Below are 27,126 nucleotides of genomic sequence, written 5' to 3' on the forward strand. Positions count from 1 at the left end.
TAGAGTTGCAGCTCTCTTTCGCTGTACATTTATTTCCAAAAGACTGCATATACATCCGCAAACTCTACTGTACAGAAAACATCCAAAATGTTCATAATCATAGATACAATTAACCACAAAGCTGGCCTGGCGATACCAAACAAGTATATTTAGCACTAGAAAAGCTCTTGACCCCTGCATATCAGTGTAATATAGTGTTGTTTTTTTAAAACTGATATTTTACAGTACATTTGCATGATTCAGAACCATCTTAAGAACCTGTACAACATTCACCCTTTACAGAAGTTATACAAGGCACAAGAATCATAATTTGAAGCAAAGGCCTAAATATAACATGAATGTGGGACGGATTATTAACTTTACCATTTGAAGGCTTTGTACTAGTTTATCAAATAGGGCAAAATAAGGTTTTTTTTTGAAAGTTTTTGCTAAAGTTTGGTTTGATAGGCATTTCTAGATTTTTTTTTTTGCTAGAATTATTTCTGTACTTGAAGCTTAACGTCATGTTCCATAATTTGGAAATATATATGAACTTGAATAAAGTTTAATGAGCACAAAAACAATTTTCTTTCAAATTCATAAAAATGATGACACAATGTGTTTAAATTAGATTTTAGTGGGGGTGACGGCAAATTTGGTAATAAAATAAAGAATTTAATATATTTGATAGTTATGTGGACAACTGGTGGTTTAGCAGCGTCTAAATACGTCAAACGGGCTACTGATCTCAGTGCTGATCAGATTTGTTAAATGCTTCAAAAAAAATTATGTTAAAACTACAATTAAAATATAAAAAATAATATCCAGTATAAGCAGTGGTGAGCATTGTAGTGTCTAAAACTAAAAACCAAGTAAAATGAGCTCTTGGAGGCATTTCCGTTTGAGAGAGAAGGTTAATGAAGTAGATGACTTGGAAAAGGAGGACACAACTTTTTTTCCTTCGATTCTGACAGCATTTTTCCACATAGCTCCTTTCCTTTTATCAGACCTTAATTATAACTCTCTCTGCTCACCGGCCCGTGTTCCCCCATTGTATTTCTCACTGCACGGTGGAATTTGGTCAGAGGAGATAAGAGAGGCTAATTTTAGAGAGGTCTCTTGGAGCTCTTCCTTTTCAGCTGCATTTCAAAAGAAAGCTTCAAATGTTAACAAAAGGTATGTGCTGCCGTTGCATGGCCTGAGTAAATGCTTCTTCAGGTCAATATTAGTCTCAGGCCTGATGCTTTCCAAAAAAGGCATGATACCGCTCCTGATGACTACATACGCTCACATGAACAGAGTAATGCATTTAAGCATGTGTGATGGGGTTATGCTTTTAGGTCTTCGGAGGGAAAAACGTAATTGATTTTTACCCCCTAACCTGTATAACTCTCATAGCTGAAAAAAAGTCAGAATCTTTATATCACCATATATTATTCATAATTATTCCTCAACAGATCTCATTAAGACGGCAAAATGACAATAAAACAACAACAGAAATAAAAGAACAGAGTGAGCCACGATCACAATGTGTTTACAGGAGTGCATTTCCTTATCTTCCCTTCTCTAAACATCATATAGTGCAAACAAAGCACACATCGGTAGTAACATGCAGAAGGAATATAAATACTGCGGAACTCTGGAACACTGTTGGAGAAATAGGAAAAGATTAAGGAAATGCTCAAGAAAATCCCAGCCAAGCCACCAATCAAATCCCTCGCAATAAAAAAAAAAAACCATGAACACCAAAGAAAGGCTGAGGTGGAATTTCATGTAAGATGTGATGGATTGGCACTGTGATGTTTGCTTCGAGAATAGCATTTTGAAGCTGTTGAATCTGTGCCGAATTCATGACAACTTGCACATGTACAACTTTGCACATGGTCAGATACGTGAAACTGTCTGATTGGTCGCCTCCTGTCCCAGGCTTCTCTCAGCCCGGAAACCTTAGCTGGTTGAAGATGCTGGCGAATTGCACCTGGTGGAATAAGTGTAGTCTTCAATAGTCCCTCAAAACGTAAAGTCTGTTTCTTTCTCATCTGGACTCTGAGGCAGACTTTTACAGTGGATCTTTCCAATCTCCTCCAAAGCACTTGCAAGTGAATCAAGATCTCCACTGTCCTGATGCCTGGCCTCCCAGAGACTGAGAATGACAGCAGAGGGACTCTTCTGCTTGGTAAAGTAGGACAGGTTCCTGTGCAGGAAGGAAATGGAGGTTTCACAATAGAAGAAAATGTTAGTACATAGCAAGAGCATATTTTGAGTGTCAACCTACTCTCCTTCTATTGTTTTATTAGGGACAACAGGTTAAATAAATACATGACGTGTGCACTGTCACATGTAAAGTGCCAGTAGATGGCAGTGTTGTAATATAATTCCAAACTCACATGGTCATATAGCACAGCATTGGTTCAAGAAAAGATAACATAATGCTTACTTTGGAGGGGGGGATCTGAATTGTTATTTGATTATTTTAAATGGCACAATTTACAGAGCTGTAATACCAGTTCATATCTTCAGAACTGTTCTTATAAATGACGCATTAAAGTATTAGTAGTACCAGGGAGAATGAAGTCGTCTTCAATTGCTCTGTTCTCTTTTTATTTGCATGGTTTACTTTTGTGGAGTTACTTGGTTGCAAGTCTTGTTAAAAAAGACGCAACTGACAAATAAATCATTCAGATTTTAAAGGAAAGTTAAGGGTTTCAGCTCGTAGATCATCTACACAGAAATAAATATCAGCATCAATATGTCATACAAGCGCTTTATAGATAAAGGGAAGGTGGCTCTGATCTCTCCAATCTCAAGTGGTTCTTTAATTTCTAATCTTTGCAGAAACCGAATTCAATAAGGATGAAAAGTATGGGTTCTGAGTGAAATGATCGAGCAAAGTGGAGCGCAGTCTCAGCTTATTATTCAAGTGCATTGTTAACAAAGTGAGCACTGCCGCAATAAGTTTCAATCAGTCCTGTTGCCTTGGCTACATCTCTCCAGCGCTCACCTTTGAATGTGGAGTTTCTGAGCTAAGAGCTGCCAGTCCTTGCCCTTGGCGTTGGCAGTATCGAAGGTGGTGCATATCCGCTGACGTATGGACAGGGGGATTTTGAAGGCTTTGGCCCCTGTCTCTGATGTCACCGTGCAATCTGCCTGCATAAAAAATGGGACCGTCTCTTTCTCACTCTGAAAAAAACAAACAAAAAAAACTTTATTTCCCTTTCAAGGGAACTCGAGCTGCGTCAAACACTGTGGGAACGCCCCTGCGTTGTGCGTCATGAAGCACGTATGGAATCAGCCCAATGGAGAGATGGAACGTCATAGGCGGGTGACGTCATCGACCAGGAAACTATAAAGCACCCCATAAACACAAGCGCAACAGCTTTCTGTGCCTTCAGTCGCGCTATATGTGAATCTGTCCCTGTGTGAATATTGTCTGTCTTTACATACTCTGCACCACACAAACAATTTATATATTTATATATATATTAAGAGAGGTATGGCGAACAAACAGCAGTTTAGGAAGTGTGTCCCTCCCTGCTCGCGTTATTTTACGAGTGGGGATACACACGTTCTTTGTGTTGTTTGTTTGGGAGTGCAGCATGCCCAGTCAGCTCTCGAGGGAGCTGATTGTGAGCATTGCGAGCGTCTGCCATTAAGGACGCTCCGCTCCCGCCGGGCGCTCTTCGAGGAGAGCGGTTCGGTGCGTGCTCCCCGCGGTTCGGGTCCCGCTCTTGCCGAGGCAGAGCGACGACGCGTATCGTGGGGATCGCAGATGGATCTCTCAGCGGGGTTAGAGACGGGCTCTGCCTTATCTCTCCCTTCACCTGTGAGATCCAGTACCTCAGTCCCGTGTTCGGAAGCACGCGCTGCGGTTTCTTCAGCTCGGGCTGAGGCACCAGTTATAAATGAGGGAGATGAGGAGGATTCGCCACCTTACACTCCCGAAAGTGATGAGCTAGTGGAGGTATTAACAAGAGCTGTATAAAAACTCAGCATTGTGTGGCCAGTCACTAGACAGGAGTCTGTTTCTAAATCAAAATTAGATGAGAAATTTTTGCCATCACGAGTGCAACCTCCACGCCGGTGCTTGCTGTTTTTTCCCGATCTCCACACTGAGGTGTCGAAATCGTGGAAAAAACCGGTGTCATATAGAGTGTTTAGTCCCCAGACTTCAACATATTCTAATATTGTGGGGGCAAAATCATATGGTTATTCGGCTATGCCTCGCGTGGAAGAGGCGCTTGCGAATTTTCTCTCCCTCGAGGCTGCGTCATCTGTTAAGTCACCGGCAATACCCACCAAGCCTCTTAGAAATATTTCGGTTTTTATGGGTAAAGCGTATTCGGCGGCGGGTCAGGCTGCGTCATGTCTGCATACTATGTCTATTATGCAGGCATACCAGGCTGACCTGCTGAGGGACGTGAGTGAGAGTGAGGAGGTCAGTGCTGACGTGGTTTGCGAACTGCTGATTTATCCCTGCGCGCAACCAGAGAGTCGGCCAAGCCAGTGGGTCGATCTATGGCAGCTCTGGTGGCCGCAGAAAGACGTCTGTGGTTAAATCAGACAAATATAAAAGAAAAGGAAAAAGCTTTCCTTTTAGACACTCCTCTCTCCCCCCTGGGTTTATTTGGCGATGCTGTAAATTCTGTCATCGATAAATTCCAGGAGAAGGAAAAGCAAACAACAGCTTTTAAGAAATTTCTCCCTTTAAAAATTCATGTCCCTGGGGCTGCTGGGCGGGAGCAGCCCCGGCCGTCTGCAAGCTCATCATATAGGTCGCTGAAGCAGAGTGTCGCGTCTCGTGCTCCCCCTGCTGGACAGTGGGCTCAGCCGCGGCACTCTCAGCCGAAATCTCCCAGTAATAGAACTGATCTGAGGACAGTTATATTAGCTAAGAAGGCTTCGGCCAAGAAGAAGTCCTGGCGCCACGGCGTGCAGGACACTGAGGGTGGTCCCCACCGAGGCGGAAAGGTGTTCACCTCTTTCTACCGTGCCCATTCTTCCTTGGTGCCCTCAGGGGCCCGTTCTGCCGACCCCACCTTCATGCCGGAGCACAGATGGTCCCAGCGAGCGATTTCCTGAGGGACGCTCGCTCCCTCTGAGGAGGGTTTCAGATGGGGGTTAGACCAGTTGTTCCCTGCCGTTGTGCAGTTACAGGGCGCTGCGTTTGCTGCTCAAGTTACACCAAAGGCCAGTCTCGAGAGACTGGTACCCTTAGTAGAATTTCTGGCAGAGTGGAAAAGCCTTCCAACAATATCTCATTGGGTCCTGCAGACAATAGAAAGGGATTATGCTATCCAATTCAGGTGTCGTCCACCAAGATTCAGAGGGGTTCTGCCTACAGTGGTGGGCCCCGAGCAGGCTCTGGTTATGGAACAAGAGGTGAAAGCACTCCTTCAAAAGGAGGCTATAGAACGGGTTCCTCCTCCCAGTGTGGAGTCAGGCTATTACAGCCGATATTTCATCGTTCCAAAATAGGATGGGGGGTTGCGTCAAATTTTAGACCTGCGCCTATTGAATCGCTCGGTAGGGAAGCCAAAATTCAAGATGCTCACTATCAAGCAGATCGTGTCACAAATCAGATCCGAGGACTGGTCTGTCACGATAGATCTAAGGGACGCGTACTTCCACATTTCCATCCTTTCACAACACAGGAAGTTCCTGAGGTTCGCCTTCGGGGGCGAAGTGTACCAGCACAAGGTTCTTCCGTTTGGCCTAGCTTTATCTCCCCGCACTTTCACGAAATGCATGGACGCAGCACTAGTGCCCCTGAGGCTTCAGGGTGTTCGTGTCCTCAATTACATCAACGATTGGTTGATTTCAGCTCAGACATAGCAGATGGCGGTTCGACATTGAGATGTCGTTCTCGTTCATATCAGGAAGTTGGGGTTGAGGCTGAACGCAAAGAAAAGTGTATTATCTCCTCAGAAGACCACTTTTCTGGGTGTCGTTTGGGTTTCGGTTTCGATGCAGGCGCGACTCGCTCCGACCCGCATCGTTTCGATTCTCTCAGCTGTGAAACAAGTAAAGCTAGGCCAGCTACTTACTGTAAAACAGTTTTAGAGACTGTCGGGTCTGATGGCAGCAGCGTCCGACGTTATACCTTGCGGCCTGTTGTACATGAGATCGCTACAGTGGTGGCTCAGGACCAAGGGATTCTCCCCGAGGGGAAATCCGCTCCGCACGGTCAAAGTCACGCGGCGCTGCCTTCGTACTCTGGTCATGTGGAAACAAACTTGGTTCCTATTCAAAGGGCCTGTGTTGGGGGCTCTTTGTCATTGCGTAACGCTAACGACGGATGCTTCCCTCACAGGGTGGGGGGCGGTCACGAGTGCTCGTCCAGCCCAAGGGCTGTCGCAGGACCATCATCTATCACGGCTTATAAATTGTCTAGAGATGTTGGCGGTGTTCCAGGCTCTGAAACACTTCCTAGCAGACCTGAGAGGTCATCATGTGTTAGTTCAGTCAGACAACACGTCGGTGGTCTCTTATATAAATCATCAGGGGGGCTTGCGGTTTCGCCGGCTTTACAAGTTGGCCCGTCAGATCCTCGTGTGGTCCCAAGGGAGGTTACTATTTCTGAGAGCAATGTATCTTCCTGGGTATTTGAATGTGGTAGCAGACTCCCTGTCGAGACAGGGGCTGAGGCCGGGGGATTGGAGACTCCATCCCGAGGTGGTGGAGCTCCTTTGGTTGAGTTTCGGTCGCGCCGAGGTGGACCTATTCGCTTCCAAGGAGACCACGCATTGTCATCTGTGGTTTTCCATCAGCCATCCAGCCCCTCTGGGGTTGGCGCTATGGTGCAGCTGTGGCCGAGGTCACGTCTGTTCGCATTTCCCCCGATTGCTCTGCTACCTGGAGTTCTGGAGAGGGTTCGCCGGGACGGGGTCAGCCTACTATTAGTAGCCCCGTTCTGGCCGGCCCGAGTATGGTTTGCGGACCTGATTTCTCTCCTGGACGGCTCTCCCTTGTCAGGAGGGATCTACTCTCTCAGGCGGGCAGCATGATATTTCACCCCCGCCCAGTATTGTGGGCTTGGCCTCTGAGGGGGCCCAGCTCATGAACTTTGGTCTCTCAACCGAGGTTGTTGAGACCATTCTTCACTCCAGAGCTCCATCCACGAGGAAGCTTTATGCCTTGAAGTGGAAACTCTTCACTTCTTGGTGTGGAGAGCACCTGCAGGACCCAGTTAACTGCCCAGTGGGTGCAGTGCTGGAATTCCTGCAGGAGCGCTTCTCCACAGGGCTATCCCCCTCCACACTAAAGGTGTATGTGGCGGCACTGGCTGCTTACCACGTCCCTTTCAGTGGAGTTTCTCTTGGGAGACACCCGCTTATAACTCGTTTCCTTCGTGGCACACTGAGGCTGAGGCCAGCAGTTCGTACGAGGGTGCCGGCCTGGGATGTGGCCATCGTATTAGAAGGTCTTTCCCTACCTCCTCTTGAACCTATCGAAGAAGTTCCTGAGAAGTTTCTCACGTTTAAGACTATCTTTCTTCTTGCTATCTCCTCACTAAAGAGAATCGGAGATTTGCAGGCTCTGTCGGTTTCACCCTCGTGCCTGGAATTTTCGCCTGGCATGGTTAAGGCTTTCCTGCATCCTAGACCAGGTTACGTTCCCAAGGTCCCTACTAATGTTGTTAGACCTACAGTTCTGCAGGCCTTTTGTCCTCCTCCATTTCTGTCGTCCGACCAGGAGAAACTTAATTTACTCTGCCCTGTTAGGGCGTTAGACGCCTACGTCCACAGAACTGCCCTGTGGAGGAAGTCAGAACAACTATTTGTGTGCTTTGGGCCACCCAAGAAGGGGTGTCCAGCGTCTAAACAGAGAATGAGCAAGTGGGTGGTCGAGGCTATCTCACTTGCCTATGAGTCGGCTGGTCAGCCTTCACCTTTGGCTGTACAAGGCCACTCTACCAGGAGTATGGCGGCTTCTAAAGCCTTACTGTCAGGAGTTTCCCTCAGTGACATTTGTGATGCGGCTGGATGGTCTTCACCGCATACTTTCATTAAGTTCTACGACCTAGACTTAAGTTCTACCCCTGGGGCACAGGTGCTCTCGTCCTCTGTGCGCTAGTTCTCACATGGCGGTCACTTGGTCCTATGGCGACGTGGGTATTAGCGTTCCCACAGCGTTTGACGCAGCTCGAGTTCCCTTGAAAGGGAACGTCTCGGTTACGTATGTAACCCTAGTTCCCTGATAGGGAACGAGACGCTGCGTCATTCCAACATACTCCCGGCATTCCCGCTAGCGCTTCCTTCGGGCCTATCAGAAGCTGTTGCGCTTGTGTTTATGGGGTGCTTTATAGTTTCCTGGTCGATGACGTCACCCGCCTATGACGTTCCATCTCTCCATTGGGCTGATTCCATACGTGCTTCATGACGCACAACGCAGGGGCGTTCCCACAGCGTTTGACGCAGCGTCTCGTTCCCTATCAGGGAACTAGGGTTACATACGTAACCGAGACGTTATCATGCATTTGTGTTCATCTACAAAGGGGCTTGAAAAACCACTGACACACTAGAAAAGGTTTATAATATATTTTCCCCATGTAGTGAAAGACCCACATTTTTAAAAGAATAGTAAATTAAAGCAAAAACTCTTTCAATATTTCTTTATTTTATTATTGGTATTAACTAATTTAACTATATTTGTCATTTCAAACCTGTACAAAAGAATTTCTAAAGATTTGTAAAAAAAAAAAAAAAATGTCAATGCAACAACGTTCAGTATGGGCTGTTAAGCCCTAAAAAGGACAAAAAAGCAGTCCAGATGACTTATGTGCGCTATATCCCAAGTCTTCTACAGTTCTGAATGAATTTAAACTGAAATTTAAGTCATTATTCACATTGATCTTTACCTCTGCTGTGACTCTAAAACCAAATACACAATATTCCAAAACTAAGTTTTTGCAGCAATGCCATAAAAGTACTATATTGGGTTTCCCAAAAACAGTTCTTAAAATAACCATTATTTTCTTAGTCTGAAGAACATTTTAATAATCTTAAAGAACCTTTTTCCACCTTTTGCACAGGTGAAAGGTTCCATGGATGTCAAAATTTCTTCATTGAACGATAGATGCCAACAAACAACCTTTATTTTTAAGAGTGTACATGCAGCATATTTGACTTGAGAGCTGCATGCAGCGAAGGTGAAAAATCAGTAAATATTTTTTTGGAGCTTGACAGCCTGTTACAGTAAGCTGTCATTGTTTGGAAGAGACTCTTCTTTTTTGATCAACAGTAAAAAAATAAACATGAGGCTGAGTAAATAGTGACAGAGATGACATCAGAGTGAATCTGACCTCTCCCACTGATGAGTAGACCTGCAGGAGCTGCTCATGACCTTTGACCTGCCGCACACTGATCTTGCAGGACAGCTGGGTGGTTGAGGCGCTATGTCTCTGCAGCGAGAAGGCACAGTGCACAGGCTGCTGGTTACTATACCACACTTGGGTGAAGGAGAATTCCTGCAGCAGAGCGGGATGAGGACACCAGGAATGAAGAGAAGAAGAGAGAGAGAGAGAGAGAGAGAGAGAGAGAGAGAGAGAGAGAGAGAGAGAGAGAGAGATCAGAGAGCTGAGTCAGGAAAAGCACCTGATCCATGAAAAACGTGGAAGCATGCGTGTTAAGAGACTCGTCTATGAGACCGTCAGAACAAAAGAGACACAAACTCTAATCCCTGTTAATTCCGATGATAGGGGTCACTGCTGGGGTATGTACAACACACAGAATCTGGGAGCAGGGCAGGGGAAGAGAAAGCAATTGCCTTTGATGAATTATCAATTTCCGTGAAGCAGCACGTCTGCAGGGAGTGTCCTTGACCTCTCCTGCACCGTTTCTCTAGCCTTGCATATTGAAATGACCTGTGAGATGCTCTAATGTCAACAGTGATAGGAACCCTGAGCAGAATAAATGCTTGATGGGATACCTTAATGCGGGGATTAATTTCTCCCTCAAGCATGCATATAAAAGCATGTTCCAGGAGACAGAATCACTCCTGAACTGATCAATGGCATGAACCTAGAACCAGTCTTATCACTGTATTTGTATGCAAGATAGGACAGTTTAATTCTTCAGGGTTGAAAGAACTTACCTCATATTGTATATGTATATTGTATGTATATTGTAACTATTCCTGCGATCTCAAAGTGTTCAGAAATCGGAAACTCAACAAGTTACACCCCCTACAATGAAACAGCCAGTTAGCACCTTCCACTAGAATCGATGATAGTAGCACTCTTCTTCTACTTCACTTTCCTAGCTTTTTAAAGGTTCACAATCACCACTTAGTGATCAGGCATACATATCATATTACACTGATCAGCAGACACCGTAATTCATCCTGTTTGTTTTTCCTCCGTTTTTAAAGTATTTTATTTATGAACTTCTACAGTAATTTATAATTTTATTGAAGGGGTAGGGTTAAAGGTAGGTTTATAGCTATGATTACCATAGGTCTGTGTTCGATTGTATAATTTATTTTACGTTTTAATAATAGCTGTTATTTCTTACTGCATAAGATTCGAAAGCAATATAAATTAACATTTCATACATAAAACATGAAATACATTTTCTGGAAAAGATTGTTTCAGTTAATGAAATCCACGCTTGTTTCTTTGCAGGAGGCGTAACTCGTGGGGGCGTGGTTTATAGCACTGCGGGATGCCGACAGACCCTTCTCGGGAATGATGTCTGCAATGCAATTGTGTAGGCAGCTGCCTATGGCACATAACAGCACTGGTACTAGTACGGTAGCTTACTAATATTACTATGTTACCTGACAGGTGGTGAAGGGTTTGATGCTCCACAGAAACTGAGGGATATCCTGGATGGACACCTGTAGACTGAGACAGTTTCCTTTGAAGAACAGGGTCTTGGGCTCCTCTAGTAGTTGTCCTCCTCTGCTGGTTTCAGCAGTGACCACTCCCTTTGGAAAAAATGGAGGTACAAGAAAAATAAAGTGAGAACACATAGGGAAGGGCAGAGAGTGGTACAGAACGAAAATGTGGATAGATTTGACAACCTAGAACCACAGTACTGTGGCTAATCTGTTTAGAATGTGCTGAATGTTTATGCAGTTCAGAAGAGAACTTATAATGGCTAAAAAGGCTCAAGCACTTACACATTGTGGTTAAAATTCAATATAACAAATATTATCTGAAGTTGATTTCGAGTAGCTAAAAAAAGTACAATCTCTGGAGGGAACAAAAGCTCGACAGCTAATAAACATTCAGAAATATAAAAAAGTGCTTTCAAACAAAGCGTTGGTTAAAGCTTTGAAAGGAAAATTGAATTTAAATTGATTACTGGCTTCTTTGATTTCAAGCATGGCAGTGTTCATCTGTCAAAACGTCTTTGTGTGTCATTGCATTGCAGAGATAAGTGTTCTCTTTGTGTGTGTGTGTGTGTGTGTGTGTGTGTGTGTGTGTGTGTGTGTGTGTGTGTGTGTGTGTGTGTGTGTGTGTGTGTGTGTGTGTGTGTGTGTGTGTGTGTGTGTGTGTGTGTGTGTGAATGTTTGAGCACACAGAAGTCTGAGCACTCGTGCAAGAAAACAGTAATTGACTTTTACTTTTGTATCCTCTGTGTGTGCTTGTTTGAAAATAGCACTGACCATTTCGGTCATTCTGATTACACAAATGAACTATAATAACTCCAAACTCACATTATTACTAGTTTAATCAAACTTTTGGATCCCACTGCACATGCAGTCTACATTTACTACAATATTGCGATGCACCACAGATTTACATTTAAACTATGATTTGAAACAAAAAAGTATTCCAAAAAATACATATGTACAAGACTGTGTATTTGTAACATATTTTTAATTTTGAATGTATTATTCTTTAATAAGGGAAAAAACTACAATCCCAAGAAGCATGGTTAATGACAAATTAAAATGATGGAAACATATAAAACTATTAATTTAAAGTCACAAATATTAACAAGAAATTAACAATAAATACACATATTTAAGACATTTTAATGGCCTTGAAATCAGGAGATTCAAATTTTAGACTATTAAGACTTTTTAATGATCCATCGGAACCCTGACATATATCAGTTTATAAGTTAGAATTGTTAAAAATCAATTCCACTATGGAGAAAATGAAATGGGATTTGTACTTCCTGAACCCAACTGTTGCTCTCTATTTGAGTAATGGGAGCATATGTTGACTGTGCAGCTCTCACCTGAAAGGCATGTGGTGTGTCATCTACACAGTGCACTCGTAGGTTGTAGTCCATGGAGGAGGTCTCCATGCTGCCGAACACAGCAATTCTTAGTCTCTTTATGGCGGCATCAGTGACGGGTTCCCCCACCAGTGCATAACAGCCCGGCTGATCCAGCAACAAATGACAGTTATGCGAGTCCATCAAGCAATAGCAGGATGTTGATTCATCATCTACTGACATTATTTCCTGTGAACCCAAGAAAGAAATCAAATTATGATAACATGACATGCTCAAAAAATCATACATAGAGAGCTCTGTCATGAAACTAGATGGCGCAGGCTAATAGGTCCTTAACTCAACCTGATTGTAATCACACTGTTTTCTCTAAGGGCACAGCTGATTGGTTCCTTCTGTATCAGTAGCCAGTGAGCTCGCTGATCAGCCTTCAAATACTTGGTCAGCATTTGCTGTAGCAGTTGCAGCGCACTTTCAGAAAACCCTCCACCTTCCCCAGCTCCACCTGTATAGATCTGCTAAGGGTAATTCATGTACAGCAGCAGCATTGCTCACATCAGAGTGTTGTGTATGTATTGGCAGTAGCAAGTCCCATACTTGCCTTGCAGCAGCAACGTAGCAGATCTATTCTGCCAAGACCAAACATATCAACATTGTCATTTTTATTACCATGCCAAACACTCAGAGAGTTGTCATGACAGAAATAGTCACTTCTTCAGTGAATTTTTGATAGTGTATGAAAACTTGGTATAAAGTGCATGAACATATGAACTTTAAAGGTTAAACATTTTCCACCCAAAATCCATTTTCTCACCTTCATGCAGAGAGTCATACAGGTTCATGAGGGTGAGTAAATGACAGGGCTTTTGTGCCCTTTTTGAAGCTTGAAGCCTCAGTCCTGATTCATCATAGATGCATGGAATAGAACCACCAGTACATTTTTAAACAAATATCGTTAACACTTTATTTTACAGTGTTCTTGTTACATATGTTACATGCAATTACCATAGTAGTAACAGTAAATTATGCATAATTAAATGCAACTAACCCTCAAGCAAATCCTAATCCTATCCTAACCCTATAGTAAGTACATGTAGTTGCTTAATGTTACTCAGTACTTAATTATATAATTACACTTTAACAATGACACCTTAAAATAAAGTGTAACCCAAATATCCTTTTGTGTTCCATAAAGGGGAAAATCATACAGGTTTGGAACAGCATGATGGTGTATGATGATGACAGATTTTTAATTTTTGGGGTGAACTATCCCTTTAATGGAGCCGTCGTGCTGTCACAATAAAACTGTAGGGAACATTAGCAATTAGAGTTAATTAACCTTATCAGACTTTATCAGCCAACAAGCTTATCACCAGAAACTGCACGTGCTAAAGGGTTGCCTACAAAGTGTACATTTATAATGGGAAATGAGACCATATTATGCTGCAACCAGTAAAACGTATCAAGATTGAAGCTTTAAGGGGTCATGAACTGCAATTATTTTTATTTTATATATATATTATTATATAATGTTTCTTGGGGTGCACTTTTCAAAACTGTTATAATTTAGAATTAAACAGGATTTTTTTCCTACCTTGACTTTAGTCCTCTATTTTAAACAATCCGTTTGAAGGGGCTTCAGAGTAAACGCCCACTGCTGTGATTGGCTAACATCTTCGCATTTGAAATAGTTAAGAATTACATGTGGATCTCTCTTTAAAACTTTTAACACGTTTTTACTGTTACAGCTCTCAACTAATCATGAAAAATTTTGATTTTAGCATTATATTTAGATCTATAGCTTTATATACATTACTTTATATTAGATCAACTCCCGTGGCATGAAAGGTTGCAGTGGATGAGGATCGTAGCCGATCACAGACATGTTGAGTGCATGAATGCAGCGATCTCGTCATTGCAACTCGATTTCTGCACTCTCACGAATGCTTTCATCATAACTAACAGTGCAAACACGATGTAAATAAGAGATTTGTTGATTATGACGGGAGTTTTAGCGAGAGCCCCAAACTCAGTCACTGATAAATTTGCGCCGTTTGATTGACAGCTCCAGAGATTGTAAAGGGAGCGTTCTTTGATCGCTTTCTGTATATAATTTAATCACAATTTAATAGGGGTGTAACGATACCCTCATGTCACGATTCGATACATATCACGATCCTGAACTCACGATACAATATTATTGCGATACTCCAAGACATATAAAAGGTTAACAAAAAATGTACTGTTGATTAAAATGGTAAATTTGATATTAGATTGTGGATGTAAATCAATATTCTTGACACCAGACACCAGACTAACAATATTCATGATTCTGAAGATGAAAATACAGAATTATTTTAGACGAATATGCTTGCACTCTTTCACTGACTAGATATATTTAAAATAATGCAGGCCACTTTTTACGGGTAACATCAGACATTTGACATCATCAGGACCCACAAATATTCCTCCATTGCATTATTATACATTATATTGTCACTATCAACGATACAAATTATTGCATTTTTGTATTGCAATATATTGCGTCAAGATATATAGTTACACCCCTACAATTTAAATATCAGATAATTTTCATCCTAATAAGAGAAACAATGCGAAGTTGACCATTTAGTCACTGGTTTGAATACTGACAATAAACGAGTTTGAGACAAAGAACATCTGACTGTACTGTATATGAATCATTATATATCAGAAATCACTGGTCACTGGTGATTGTGGTTAGACATGTAGTGTACACATAAGCAACAGTGCATATCAAACGATCTGTAACAAAGCAATAGTGAAAGTAAAAATGCAATGTAGTGACTATGTTTTTCCACAACCTAGCACTGCACAACATTTTGTACTCTTTAAAGGCATGTTTATCGCTTAGTTGCTCGATCTAGTGTTAGCATCACGTCTGTTATTTACCTACTACTATCAGTGGGCGAGGCTACAGTGGTAATGATGTAGGTCCTGTCCCAAATGGCACCCTAAGCACTTGCGGTCTTCCTACGAGTGCACTTTCATGACGTGATGCTGACTGTCGGGAAGAAGTTTGCTGTGGAGCTCGCATCAGTGCGGGCTCAGCGAAAGTGTGCATCGTGGGCGCTTATCGACCGCAAAGGGGACTCTCGCGAGCACCCTTCTGAAACCTAAAATGACAAAAGGGACACCCTACAGTCTCATGAACTTAACAGACATGCGTACGCGGCAGCCATTGTAAGTCCACAAGACCGAAAGTGCGTATGAAGTGTGCCATTTTGGACAGGGCCGTAGATGTAGGTGTTGCTCTTCTTCAGCAGTGGCGGTCTTTCACCTATCTATGAGTCGTTCTCTAGGTTTGGTTTCAAATAAAAGCACTTTTTGGACTAACAACAAAGTTGTTCCAAGGTTTCTCATTGGTATGGAAGCCTTCAAAGGAACCATCTTCATACTTTTTTACAGTCTATATACAGACTTACAGCTGCTGCAAGATTTTTTTCTGCAAGAGTGTGAAATAATCTCAGCCAGTATTTTTGCCAGTGTAACTGTGTGATCAGCCGGTGAAAGATAAAGCTAAATTCACTCCGATAAACTGACATAGAATCACTCACAAATCTGCGAGGTCACTTCAGTATTTCTTCGACAAGGTTAGGCTAACATCAAGTCAAGCACAGACATTCATACAATACAGGCTCTTTTCAAATTTCTGACAGACAACCATTTATTTATGTGACTGCAGCTCTTCAAAGCAACGTAAATACCAAACAAAACGAACTCCTTGGAGAACCCAACCCTTTGTAAACTGATAAAAAAGTAAATGTGGAGTTTGTACTACTGCAGTCTTTTACTCACTAGTCAGTGATTTAGCCAGCAGTTTTTATGTTATTACTTCAGCCATCACCAACACTGGAGCGGTCACTGGCTCAAATAAAACCGTTAAAAGCAAGGGAAAAACTCTGACAGCAAATGCGTTTTCATGAAGACTCTTGGTAGCAATTTCAAGGATAAGTACCGTACATTGGAACAATCAGAAATTCAACTAAATAATGACTTTTGCTAGTGGTCAGACACAAAAGGAAGGTTATTATCTAATCATCTTCAATAATGCTAGCAGCTTACAATAAACAAACTGTGCCGCTACGGTAAAATTTCATTAATACATCAACTTTCAGATCATGATGACAGTTTTAGGTTTTGGGAGGCTGATGCCAGAGTGAAGCACATGGGAATAGGACAAATGTAAGTGATGGTATTAGGGTCAGGAAGGAGGCCCCGTCCATGACTCCTGTCCTGATTGCCTCGAGTCAGCTCCTATTTCAGGTTGTCCTCTAGTACAACCAGATCGATATATCCTGGGTCTGATGGGACGGCTTGCCCTGATGCTCCCCCTGTTTGACTGCCATGAACTGTGTGTCTTCCCAGCTATTACAGGCTGTAATTGTTTTTTCCTTGAGCACTTCACTGCCGTAGCCTCCTCTGAGGAGCTGCTGTCCCTGGATCTCTTGTAGAGAGCACAAGATCGCCTAATCAACACATTTTTAAAATGCTCACAGCTTCGAAGGCTGCCACAAGGATGTGGTTCAAATGCATTTAACTTCCAATTGGTCCATGGCACAGTTTGCAGGTTAACTGTATCACAAGGATTTAGAAATATATTTCAATGGACACAAACAAAATGTTTAATCTTCAGGGACTGGTGCTACAAAAGTGTTAAATCATTTTCAAATGGTATGTTGACAAAGGTTTCCAGTGCATTGTACTATACTGGCCCAATGATAATAATTGACAGTGTTTTCAATGTAACATTCTTATGAGTCACACTAAAAGGAATTTGAAATGAATTTGCAGTGAAAAACAAAGAACTCATGTCTTTGTTCCTACCTCCCACTTGTTGTCCTTGGTTTGTCTCTTGAGTTTAATGTTCCAGTTTTCAGCGCTGACTTCAGCACAATGAGCTATCGTCATGGCAACAGGATAGGACAGGTTCAGCCCCAGAGGTCCATAAGTGATCTCTGGCCCTAACAGAATCTCACACCTTTCCTCTGATTGGGCACTAGCAAAACAAGATATCACATATCACTGACAATTTCAAGAGAAACCCCCCTCGTTATTTCAAAATAAACAAGTAAACAGTTTGGTATCAGTTTAAGATTTTGGTTTGAAAATAACAATAAAAATAATAATACTTTTAGTCAGCAAGGATGCATTAGGTTGATCAAAAGTAACAGTAAATACTGAACATTTATATTGTTAGAAAAAATTTCTATTTCAAATAAATCTTTTGTTACAGGACCTGACGTTCGTGAGGTGAACAACTGGCACGCAGGAAAGGTGAAATAACCATCTGGCATCCAGATAATCTATGGAGATATTCTTCTGACGAACAGCCATTTGTGGAAAATTTGATTTGAACTATTTTAAAAGTTTATTTGTGTCTTAACCCAAATCAGAATCATTCAACCTGACATGATGACGTAGCTTAGTGACCTGTGTAGAATAAAATTGCTGTTGTTTTGAGAATGAACGGCAGGGCGGACTACAAACTCCTTGCTAAGTGTTGAACCTGGCTTCTGCTGATGAAACTGCAAACTAAACTTCAGTAAAATGTTCTTTAATTTACTGCATCTCTGACTCCTGGTCTTCATTCATCATATCTGTAAAATTCCCTATAAAGGTATACTGTACATTTGATCAGTGCATGCAATTCTTGGGAATCAGCCCATGACCTTGGCTAGAGCTACACTCAAATTCTTGAGCTACACTAGACCCCTTTGGTCAATAATCAAAATAGGGAACACATTTAGCTAAATCAAATAAAGTGATCAGAAAAAAAACCCTAAAAAACAAAACACAATGAAATCTACATTACAATCCTCAATTATCCAGCCATACCGTAATGATAAAAACTGTCACGTCGGCAGTCTACAGAATCATTACAAACACGACTCAGAGAACCTTGATTTAGGGGAAGCTACTGATTCTCTGAGGGCACCGGAGTGGTTTTACCAGTTCCTGCATATTCATTAGTCATTGCTTATGATCTTCTCGCCATTATCACCGCCTTCCATTTTTTCCTTGTGGTGGTAAACCATAACAGAAAACCCATTAATGAGAAAGAGTTAATGAAGGCTTTGGCCTTTCATACAAATTTAGAAGTAAAAAAGAAAGAAAGGAGAAACCTTCTGGTTGACAACACTGCATATTTTCACTGCATATGAATATAAATCTATAAAATATGTGGCACTGTTTATTTTGTTATTGTCTATCAATAAAAATGAGCTAGTCATTAACATTTAATAGACAAAATTCTGCAAAAAAAAAATAAAAAAATCGAGGGAGGCCTGTAAATAGCTGTAAATTTAGCCAAAATTGAGTTAGATCATGAATAAATAATTCTGTTAAATAATAGTTTGTCAAATGTATCTACTAAAATACATTGGGATTTGTGCTTTTAATACTAAGTAATGGGACACCAAAGTGCCATGTATATCCAAAATTTTGTTCCATCTTTTAACCACATTGTAATATAGAATTCACAACAAACTTTGAATGTCATGGAGCACCACATCAACAGAACTTGCTTTAAGGATTTTTACAGTATGCCCAAAGGATGCCAGAAGCTTTTCAGTTTATCTGAATCTATATTAATTCAGCTTTGCTGAAGAGGGAATAAGGACTAAACCACTCTTTACAGACAGTCAAGAGTAAAGAGTTCTCTTCCAAACTCTCTCCAAGTGTTCTTCTATTTACATCTAATTACTATTCAGGCATGTCAGGTCTGTAGGAACTTCAATGCGATTTAAACCACATTCAGGTTTAACTAAAAGAGCCTGTATGAAGAACAATGCTTTATGAATGTTTGAAATGCCTCAGCTGTATCTGTTTGACATTAGCATTCAAAGCGAAAACATCGTCCTTCAATTAACTTTTCTTTAATAGTGAAAAAAAACAACTAAATCGAAAGTTTATTGTCTTTACATTTTTCAAATAATATCCTACTTGTTTCAAAGGATTAAAACAGATAAAACTGCAATGTAATGTCAGGAAAGTACTTAAAAGCTACATTTCATTATACCTCTCTGGTATTCACATCACAGAAAACCAAATTTCTGTACGTAAACAGTTCTTCATTGCAACACAACACTAGTTTGCATTTTTCATGCGAGTCAAGGACACAAGAGGCAGGTTAATCTGGTTTGCATAAGGAACTGCACTTTTAAATGAGTCTTCACTCTTGTACCTTAAGTGTCTTGTCATGTTTTTTTACAACTCTCCTCCTCCTCATCAAGGGTCTTATCCTGCAAGCTCCTAGGTCTGTATTGAGAAGCATTATTCAAAAAGACTGATGAGTCACTGCTAGGGGGTCGAGCAGCAGAGTGCCGGAGCATTAAAGGACACTCTAGGAGGCGACAGGCAAACTTAATGCTTCTATTATGTATTCATTCTTTCATTTAGACATCTGACTGTGACTTTTAACTTCAGTGTGGCAAACTGATCAGTAACTTAATTTAAAGGAGTAGTTCCACAAAAATGAAAAGTCCATAATCCCTTACTCATTGTCATGTCTTTTAAAACTTGAATGACCTTCATTCAGTGGAACACAAAATAATTTATATCAGTATGTCCAAACTGCTCTTTTCCATACAATGAAAGTAAATAGTGACCATGACTGTCAGCAATGATTTCAAAAACATTGATTTCAAACAAGAATATTTGTGAATAATGACCCAGTTTTTCATATGACGTTATATTGCTTCGGAAGGCTGCAAATACAGTGCACTAATTTTACAGTGGATTTTTAAAAAGTTTTTATGGTGTTTATGTTAATTTTTGCAGCCTGATGATCCCCATCCTCTTGCATTGTAAGGAAAAGAAAATGTTACGTTAGAAACGAGGACACAAGATGCAAGTACAAGACTCTTTATTGAGTGTAAATAAAGATGATGATGATGAATAGTCCAGGTGATGCAGGCGATGGCGCAGGGACTTCGATGGTCAGACACTGAGTGATGGATGAAGTGCAGGGTGCTCTGAAGGGTGACGACGTAATCCAGACACGAAACGAAATCTAACACGACGAAAACTGGAACACAGGAACTCGAGACGGGATACGAAGCACGGGAACAGGAACAGACAAGACGAAGACTTCATGCAACGATCTGACAATGGGAATGAGAAAGTGGTAAGTTTTAATAGGAGATGAGATGAGTGGCAGCTGGTGCTGGTGAGTGATCGCAGCTGGAGGCTGATCAACTGTGACGATCCGGACACACCCGCTCACACACACACACACACACACACACACATGTAAACAACAAAGCACGAGACTAGAAAGAGACACTGGATCCATATACCGTGACAGTACCCCTCCCCCTAGGAACGCCTCCTGGCGTTCCCAGGACTCCTTACCTGTCGATTGTAATCATCGATAAGGGAGTGATCCAGAATGTCTCTAGCAGGTACCCAACTTCTCTCCTCAGGACCGTAACCTTCCCAGTCCACCAAGTACTGGATTCCGCGCCCCCTCCGCCTTGAGTCCAGCACACGATTGACCGAATAAGTTGGTTCCCCATCTACGAGTCGCGGCGGGGGAGGAACCGGGGTAGGCGGATTAATGCGAGAATGAAATACGGGTTTAATTTTGGATACATGAAAGACGGGGTGAATTCTCCTGTACACTGGAGGAAGGTTGAGGCGGACTGCCACCGGACTAATGATCTTGGTGACAGTAAACGGGCCAATGAATTTGGGAGCAAGTTTATTAGACATGGAGCGGAGAGGAATGTTCTTGGTAGAAAGCCACACTTTTTGACCAACGACGTATACGGGAGGCCTAGACCGGTGGCGATCGGCTTTGGCCTTGGTGCGCAACCCCACGTGGAGAAGAGTCTCACGGGCTCTAGTCCAAGTGCGGTGACACCTCTGGACGAAGGCGTGAGCAGAGGGGACCGCGACCTCGGATTCCTGACTAGGAAAAATTGGTGGCTGGTAACCTACACTACACTCAAACGGAGATAGGCCCGTAGATGACACTGGCAACGTGTTGTGGGCGTACTCCACCATAGAAAGTTGTTGACTCCATGAGGAAGGGTTCTTGGAAACCAAACATCGTAACGTTCTCTCCAAATCCTGGTTGGCTCTCTCAGTTTGGCCATTGCTCTGGGGGTGGAACCCTGAGGACAGACTGACAGTCGCCCCCAGAAGCTTACAAAATTCTCGCCAAAATTTGGACACAAACTGGGGTCCCCTGTAACCGAAAGACGTGGTCAACGACAATCACCGCTGTCTCCTTGGCTGAGGGTAATTTGGGCAAGGGAATGAAATGAGCCGCCTTCGAGAACCGGTCCACTACGGTCAAAACTACCGTATGACCCTGGGAGGGTGGGAAGGGCGGTAACAAAATCTAGAGCGATATGGGACCAGGGTCTCGAAGGGACTGGCAGCGGTTGGAGTAACCCATCTGGGGGTTGATTGGAAGTCTTACCAGTGGCACAAACTGAGCAAGCCAAAACAAAACTGTGAATGTCACGAGCCATGAGAGGCCACCAGAACCGTAGTTTGACTAAAAACCTAGTGCGATTAACTCTTGGATGACAAGCCACATTGGAAGAATGCCCCCACTGAATGACGCTGGACCTCAGACCCTCAGGCACAAATAAACGATTCGGTGGGCAAGCGACCGGGGGCGTTACCCCTTCTAAGGCCTTCCTGACCTTCGATTCGACCTCCCAAACGAGTGTGGAGATGAATAGAGTCTCTGGTAAAATGCACTCGGGAGTGGACGGGCGTTCGGAGCGATCAAAAATGCGCGATAAAGAATCGGGTTTGATGTTCTTAGAACCCGGGCGGTACGAAAGAGTAAAATCAAAACGACCGAAAAAAAGTGCCCACCGAGCCTGCCTGGAGTTCAACCTTTTAGCAGTCCGAATGTATTCTAAGTTCTTGTGATCGGTCCAAATGATAAAAGGTACCCCCGACCCTTCTAACCAGTGACGCCACTCCTCCAATGCTAACTTGACTGCCAACAACTCTCTGTTCCCAATGTCATAATTGCGTTCGGCAGGGGATAGACGGTGAGACAAAAACGCGCAAGGATGCATCTTGTGTCCTCGTTTCGAACGTAACAGAACGATCTGACCAAGAATGGATACAGCAAGTACAACAGCGCCGACCATGGAAGACTGTGTGAGTAACAGTATGGCTCGTCTGGACATTCAGGAAAGGAATGATACTGGTCGCGCTGTTCAGGCGTTAGTGGCGCAGGTGTCCGAGCTCACCCGGCAGATCCAACAGCTACGAGCTCCCACTGCGCCGCCCACACCGGCCGTTTCCCCCACACCATCGGAGAGCCCATCCCATTCGGAGCCACGCCTACCTACCCCAGAGCACTATTCAGGTGATCCAAAATTTTGCAGAGCCTTTTTAACCCGGTACTCCATGCATTTTTCACTCCAGCCTCAGACTTTCCGGAATGAGCGATCCAAGGTTGCTTTTGTACTCACCCTCCTGACTGGGAAAGCGGCGTTATGGGGAACGGCGGTGTGGGAGAATGAAGATCCATGCTGCACCTCGTTCCAGGAGCTCTCCGCTGAGATGAAAATAGTTTTCGACCGGACGGCCGGCGGAAGAGAAGCTGCAAGAATGCTGGCTGAGTTACGTCAAGGAGAAGGATCTGTGTCGGACTTTTCAGTCGAGTTCCGGACCCTAGCAGCGGAGAGCAAATGGAACGAGGAGGCGCAGTGGGACATGTTCCTGCATGGGCTGGCTGACCGCGTCCAAAGAGAAATCTACGCTTTGGACCTGCCCCAGTCTCTTAATGAACTCATCGCTTTAGCCCTCAGAGTTGATGCCCGACTGTCCCGAGTTGGTGGCCACGCCATGAGTAGACGCCCTCTGGCAGGAGTCGAGGGGCCACGAGTTGGAGGCGGGAACGCGGTCAGCCCCGTCGACGATCACGAGCCCATGCAGGTGGGTCGAGCTCGGCTTTCCCGGGAGGAGAGGGAAAGGCGGAGATCCCAGGGCCTTTGCCTGTACTGTGGTGGAACCGGACACTATGCTTACAACTGTCCGGTAAAAGGGGCAAGCCCGATAGTAAGTATGAGGCTACTATCGGGTGGGATCTCCGCCGAGAAGACCTCATCAACATCTACCCTCCTTCCGGTAAGACTGAGATGGTCAGACACTGAGTGATGGATGAAGTGCAGGGTGCTCTGAAGGGTGACGACGTAATCCAGACATGAAACGAAATCTAACACGACGAAAACTGGAACACAGGAACTCGAGACGGGATACGAAGCACGGGAACAGAAACAGACAAGACGAAGACTTCATGCAACGATCTGACAATGGGAATGAGAAAGTGGTAAGTTTTTATAGGAGATGAGATGTGTGGCAGCTGGTGCTGGTGAGTGATCGCAGCTGGATGCTGATCAACTGTGACGATCCGGACACACCCACTCACACACACACACACACACACACACCTGTAAACAACAAAGCACGAGACTAGAAAGAGACACTGGATCCATATACCGTGACAGAAAATCTCCATGATAAACTTCTCTATATGTGTGCCACAGAAGAAAGTCCGAGATTTGGAACAAGGGGTTTGTCATCTTAAACTGAACTAAGATGCAAATATTAAAATGCTATTTTAGTTATGAATTAGAAAAAATTCGTCTTGAAATTCAAGATTTTTATATGGTTTAGGATTACATGGTACCTTAAGTTGAGGCAGTCACAGAGTTGAGCTTTATCTCTTGTGCAAAATCAACTGTTCCATTCTAGATTTTTTTATAAGCTACAAACCATTAAATAAACCAGACCTAAAACAGACACATTTCAAAATGATTATTATTATCAGTAATAATAGTAGTAGTAACTTTTTGCAAGATACACCTGGAACCCAGGCACCAACAATTTTGCAAAATGATATTACGTTGCTTCTTGCACATTTCACAACACTTTCAAAGTGAAATATCCAGTGAATGGCGCCAAAAGTGTGTTGAGTTTTATCCAAACAGATTGGGGTCAATGATGGTTGTTGTACATATTAGGGCAGTTCGGAAATGAAAAGTCGGGTGAAAGGCGTTAAACGATTAATGCTCTATGTTGTGCAAGTAATCGTGTGAAAAGGAGTCTTTATTAATCGATAATCTACACCTGACAGTAATAATAATTTGTGTAAAAAGGAATATGAGTTTTTGCCGTTGTATTGCCTCTAGTGCTAATTTCAACTGGAAATTGCAGTGAATTCTATGAAAAGGTTTGTTTTGGGAGTTTTGCACACCTAGAAAGTGATCTTGAGAAGTCACAACCCATTCCATGATATGATGGAGCAATCACCTCATGTGTACATAATTTTAGATAATTTGTGAAAAATGCTATTCATTTATTTATTTATAAGTAAAAACATTATAGTGTGGATGAACTTACAGATTGCACCTTGAACTCAAGCTTCAGGTTAAATCGGTGATCTGCCACAGATGTGGTGAACAATGACTCATAATGTCCTAATTTTACACTCCTTAGTTGTAACTGTTTCCTCCATCATCCTGTGCCATTATGAAGATGTATTCAGTCAGAGCAATAACAGTTGCCAGTTGTGTTAGATCTCCTTCAGGTTTTGGCAGAATGCAACAGACATATTGTCTCCAGAGACACATCAAGACTCACGCAGGCTCATTACCTTTACATGCCGAGAATACATAATAAACAACGTGTCAAAATGTAAGACCTTCAGAAACTCTCAAGTAAGTTTGATAAGGAAACAGCCAGATGGGGGCGTAGACCATAACCTATGCCAAAACATCTCCCATAAAATGATCACTCAATGATCAGGATAAAAAAGATTCACTTCTGTGAACTTCATGTTTGACATGATAAAGAAAAATCAAGTCATAATCAGACTTCAGCTTTTCACAGAAAAGAGTTCAGTAACTCATGAAGTCAGAATCCTGCTTGTTTGACAGAGCTTTTACGGCATGACACGTTCCAGTGTGAAGTCAGACTACATCTCTAATATTCATAATCAGATCTTACTTTAAGGTAAGAGAGTCTTGACGATAAAATTCAACTCTGATATTTTCATCTTCTATTCATTTGTTCCAAGTAATGGTATTTCTTCCGATAATACAGACGCCATCCCAGTACCAAAAGGCACAAACATATAACACCATCTGCAATGTGTGAATGTCAATGTATCTGAAATGTTCATTTACCAAATGTTTATCTATTCATCTAATGTGTTACCATTAAAGCTGTAGCATCTGAATTCAAGCATGTAACCATTCAAAGTAGTACTGTAAATAAACCCCAATAAACCACTGCATAAACCACTGCAATAAACTTAATGCTGATTTAATGGTACACAATGCATTAACAACATAGTCACATTTTAGAAGTTTTCTCCCAGATATTTAGCTATTTTAACTGCACTTTTCCCATCAGTGGTATAAGTAGCAGAGTGATTTTTGTCTTTCCTTCAGCAAAAAAAAAAACTCTTAAAATTGTATTACGGTATGTCCTTGAAAGACAATAGTAAATACATGAAAGCTGAAATCAAACGCACAAATATGTCTTCAAATTACCTAAATTAATTAAAAGAATGTGTTTTTCAACAAAGTATTTAGAAACTCTATGAACATAGCCCTAAACTATTTTGCTAATCAAATAAGTCTCTTATTTGGCATGAGTGGATTATATAAATTGAAATAGGTCCATAGTTTGAACATTTCTGTGTCGAGACTGACTATAATGTACTGTATAATGCTGGGCCTTGTTAAAAGCTTCTTGAATAACAGAAATTGGAATTTTGAAAATTAAGATGTTTTGTCTGAACTGTTAAGAAAGAATGCTAAAACTTACACAAAAGAATATGAAAGTGATACAGATGTGCCAGTCTACAGTCTTACCTAGACTCCCCCTGATTTATGAGCATGTACATTTCCCAAGAGGTGTCATCAGCAATCGCCCCGTGAGGTACCAGCAAGCTCACTCCTAGAAAACCAACACCATCAACATCAACACTGAGATACTATTTATGTGCATCTACACAATACACATTTATTCCTATATTACATTAAATTATTATCAATATGAGATTCATTAATATACTAAATAACTTTTTATACCAAAAATGATACCATGTCCTTATATTTACAAATTTAAATTTGTAAATGATTACAGCCTTGTGAAAGGTGAATATGAACAAAATTCTCTCAGCTTCTAAACTGCATTTTTAATGTGTTTAAAATACAAAAACTTTGTAATCCTCTTCTTTGTCTATTCTAATTTATTACAGTTAACCTATATATAATAAAAACACACGTGTACTTGAATAACAATAGTTGTTTTTATGTAGTCTGACTTTATTTTCCTCACTTCCATGAACACGTACAAGTAAAAATAACATATATTTTGATTTGTCGATTGTCGCAATGGGGAACGCCTCAGGGGTGACAGGTCTCTGAAATCACATTCAAATCACGGCAATCACACTGACCAGCGACAGCTGCTGACATCATTTACGTGCAACCTGGAAGTATATAAGGGAGCCTTACACAAATTGCAATCATCTTTTTGTCTTCAGGGACTGTTCTGTCTGTAAAGCGTTTGAGAATCACGGTAAGAGAAAACTAAATGCACTGAGAAGAAACAAAGCTTCCAGAAGTGTGTGGACCCGTGCCCAAGATATCTGGCGCCGGGTGACATACACGAGCTGTGCGTTTTTTGTTTGGAAGAAGAGTACGCACAGGCAGTTCTCGAGGGAGCTGCTTCTGCAAACTGTGAGCGTTTTCCCTTGAGAATGCTCCACTCTCGTCTGGCCCTTTTCTTGAGCGAAGGGGGCTCAGTGTCTGGACCTTGTGGTTCGGGTCCTGCTCATGCTTAGGCAGAGCGGCGACGCAGATCATGGGGTTCCCAGATGGAGCTGCCGATCGCCTTGAGAAGGGGATAACTCTCTCAAACGGTTCGG

General features: G+C 42.3%; 1 protein-coding gene across 3 annotated transcripts in view; it reads right to left on the bottom strand.

Moving 5' to 3' along the window:
- Positions 1-27,126, bottom strand: part of unc5db (unc-5 netrin receptor Db) — a 247,011-nt gene continuing 219,885 nt past the window's right edge. For all 3 annotated transcript variants that reach the window (XM_077240897.1, XM_077240896.1, XM_077240895.1), the window contains 7 exons: positions 26,066-26,150; positions 17,034-17,205; positions 12,171-12,398; positions 10,756-10,905; positions 9,281-9,445; positions 2,981-3,159; positions 1-2,173 (listed from right to left, as the gene is read on the bottom strand). In XM_077240897.1, the coding sequence (XP_077097012.1) occupies positions 1,990-2,173; positions 2,981-3,159; positions 9,281-9,445; positions 10,756-10,905; positions 12,171-12,398; positions 17,034-17,205; positions 26,066-26,150 (1,163 nt within the window). In that variant the 3' untranslated portion in view covers positions 1-1,989. The remainder of the gene's footprint in view (positions 2,174-2,980; positions 3,160-9,280; positions 9,446-10,755; positions 10,906-12,170; positions 12,399-17,033; positions 17,206-26,065; positions 26,151-27,126) is intronic.

The sequence above is a fragment of the Siphateles boraxobius genome, unplaced genomic scaffold (assembly GCF_051911475.1).
Source record: "Siphateles boraxobius isolate OS27281-9 unplaced genomic scaffold, OSU_SipBor_1 24, whole genome shotgun sequence".
NCBI lineage: Eukaryota > Metazoa > Chordata > Actinopteri > Cypriniformes > Leuciscidae > Siphateles > Siphateles boraxobius.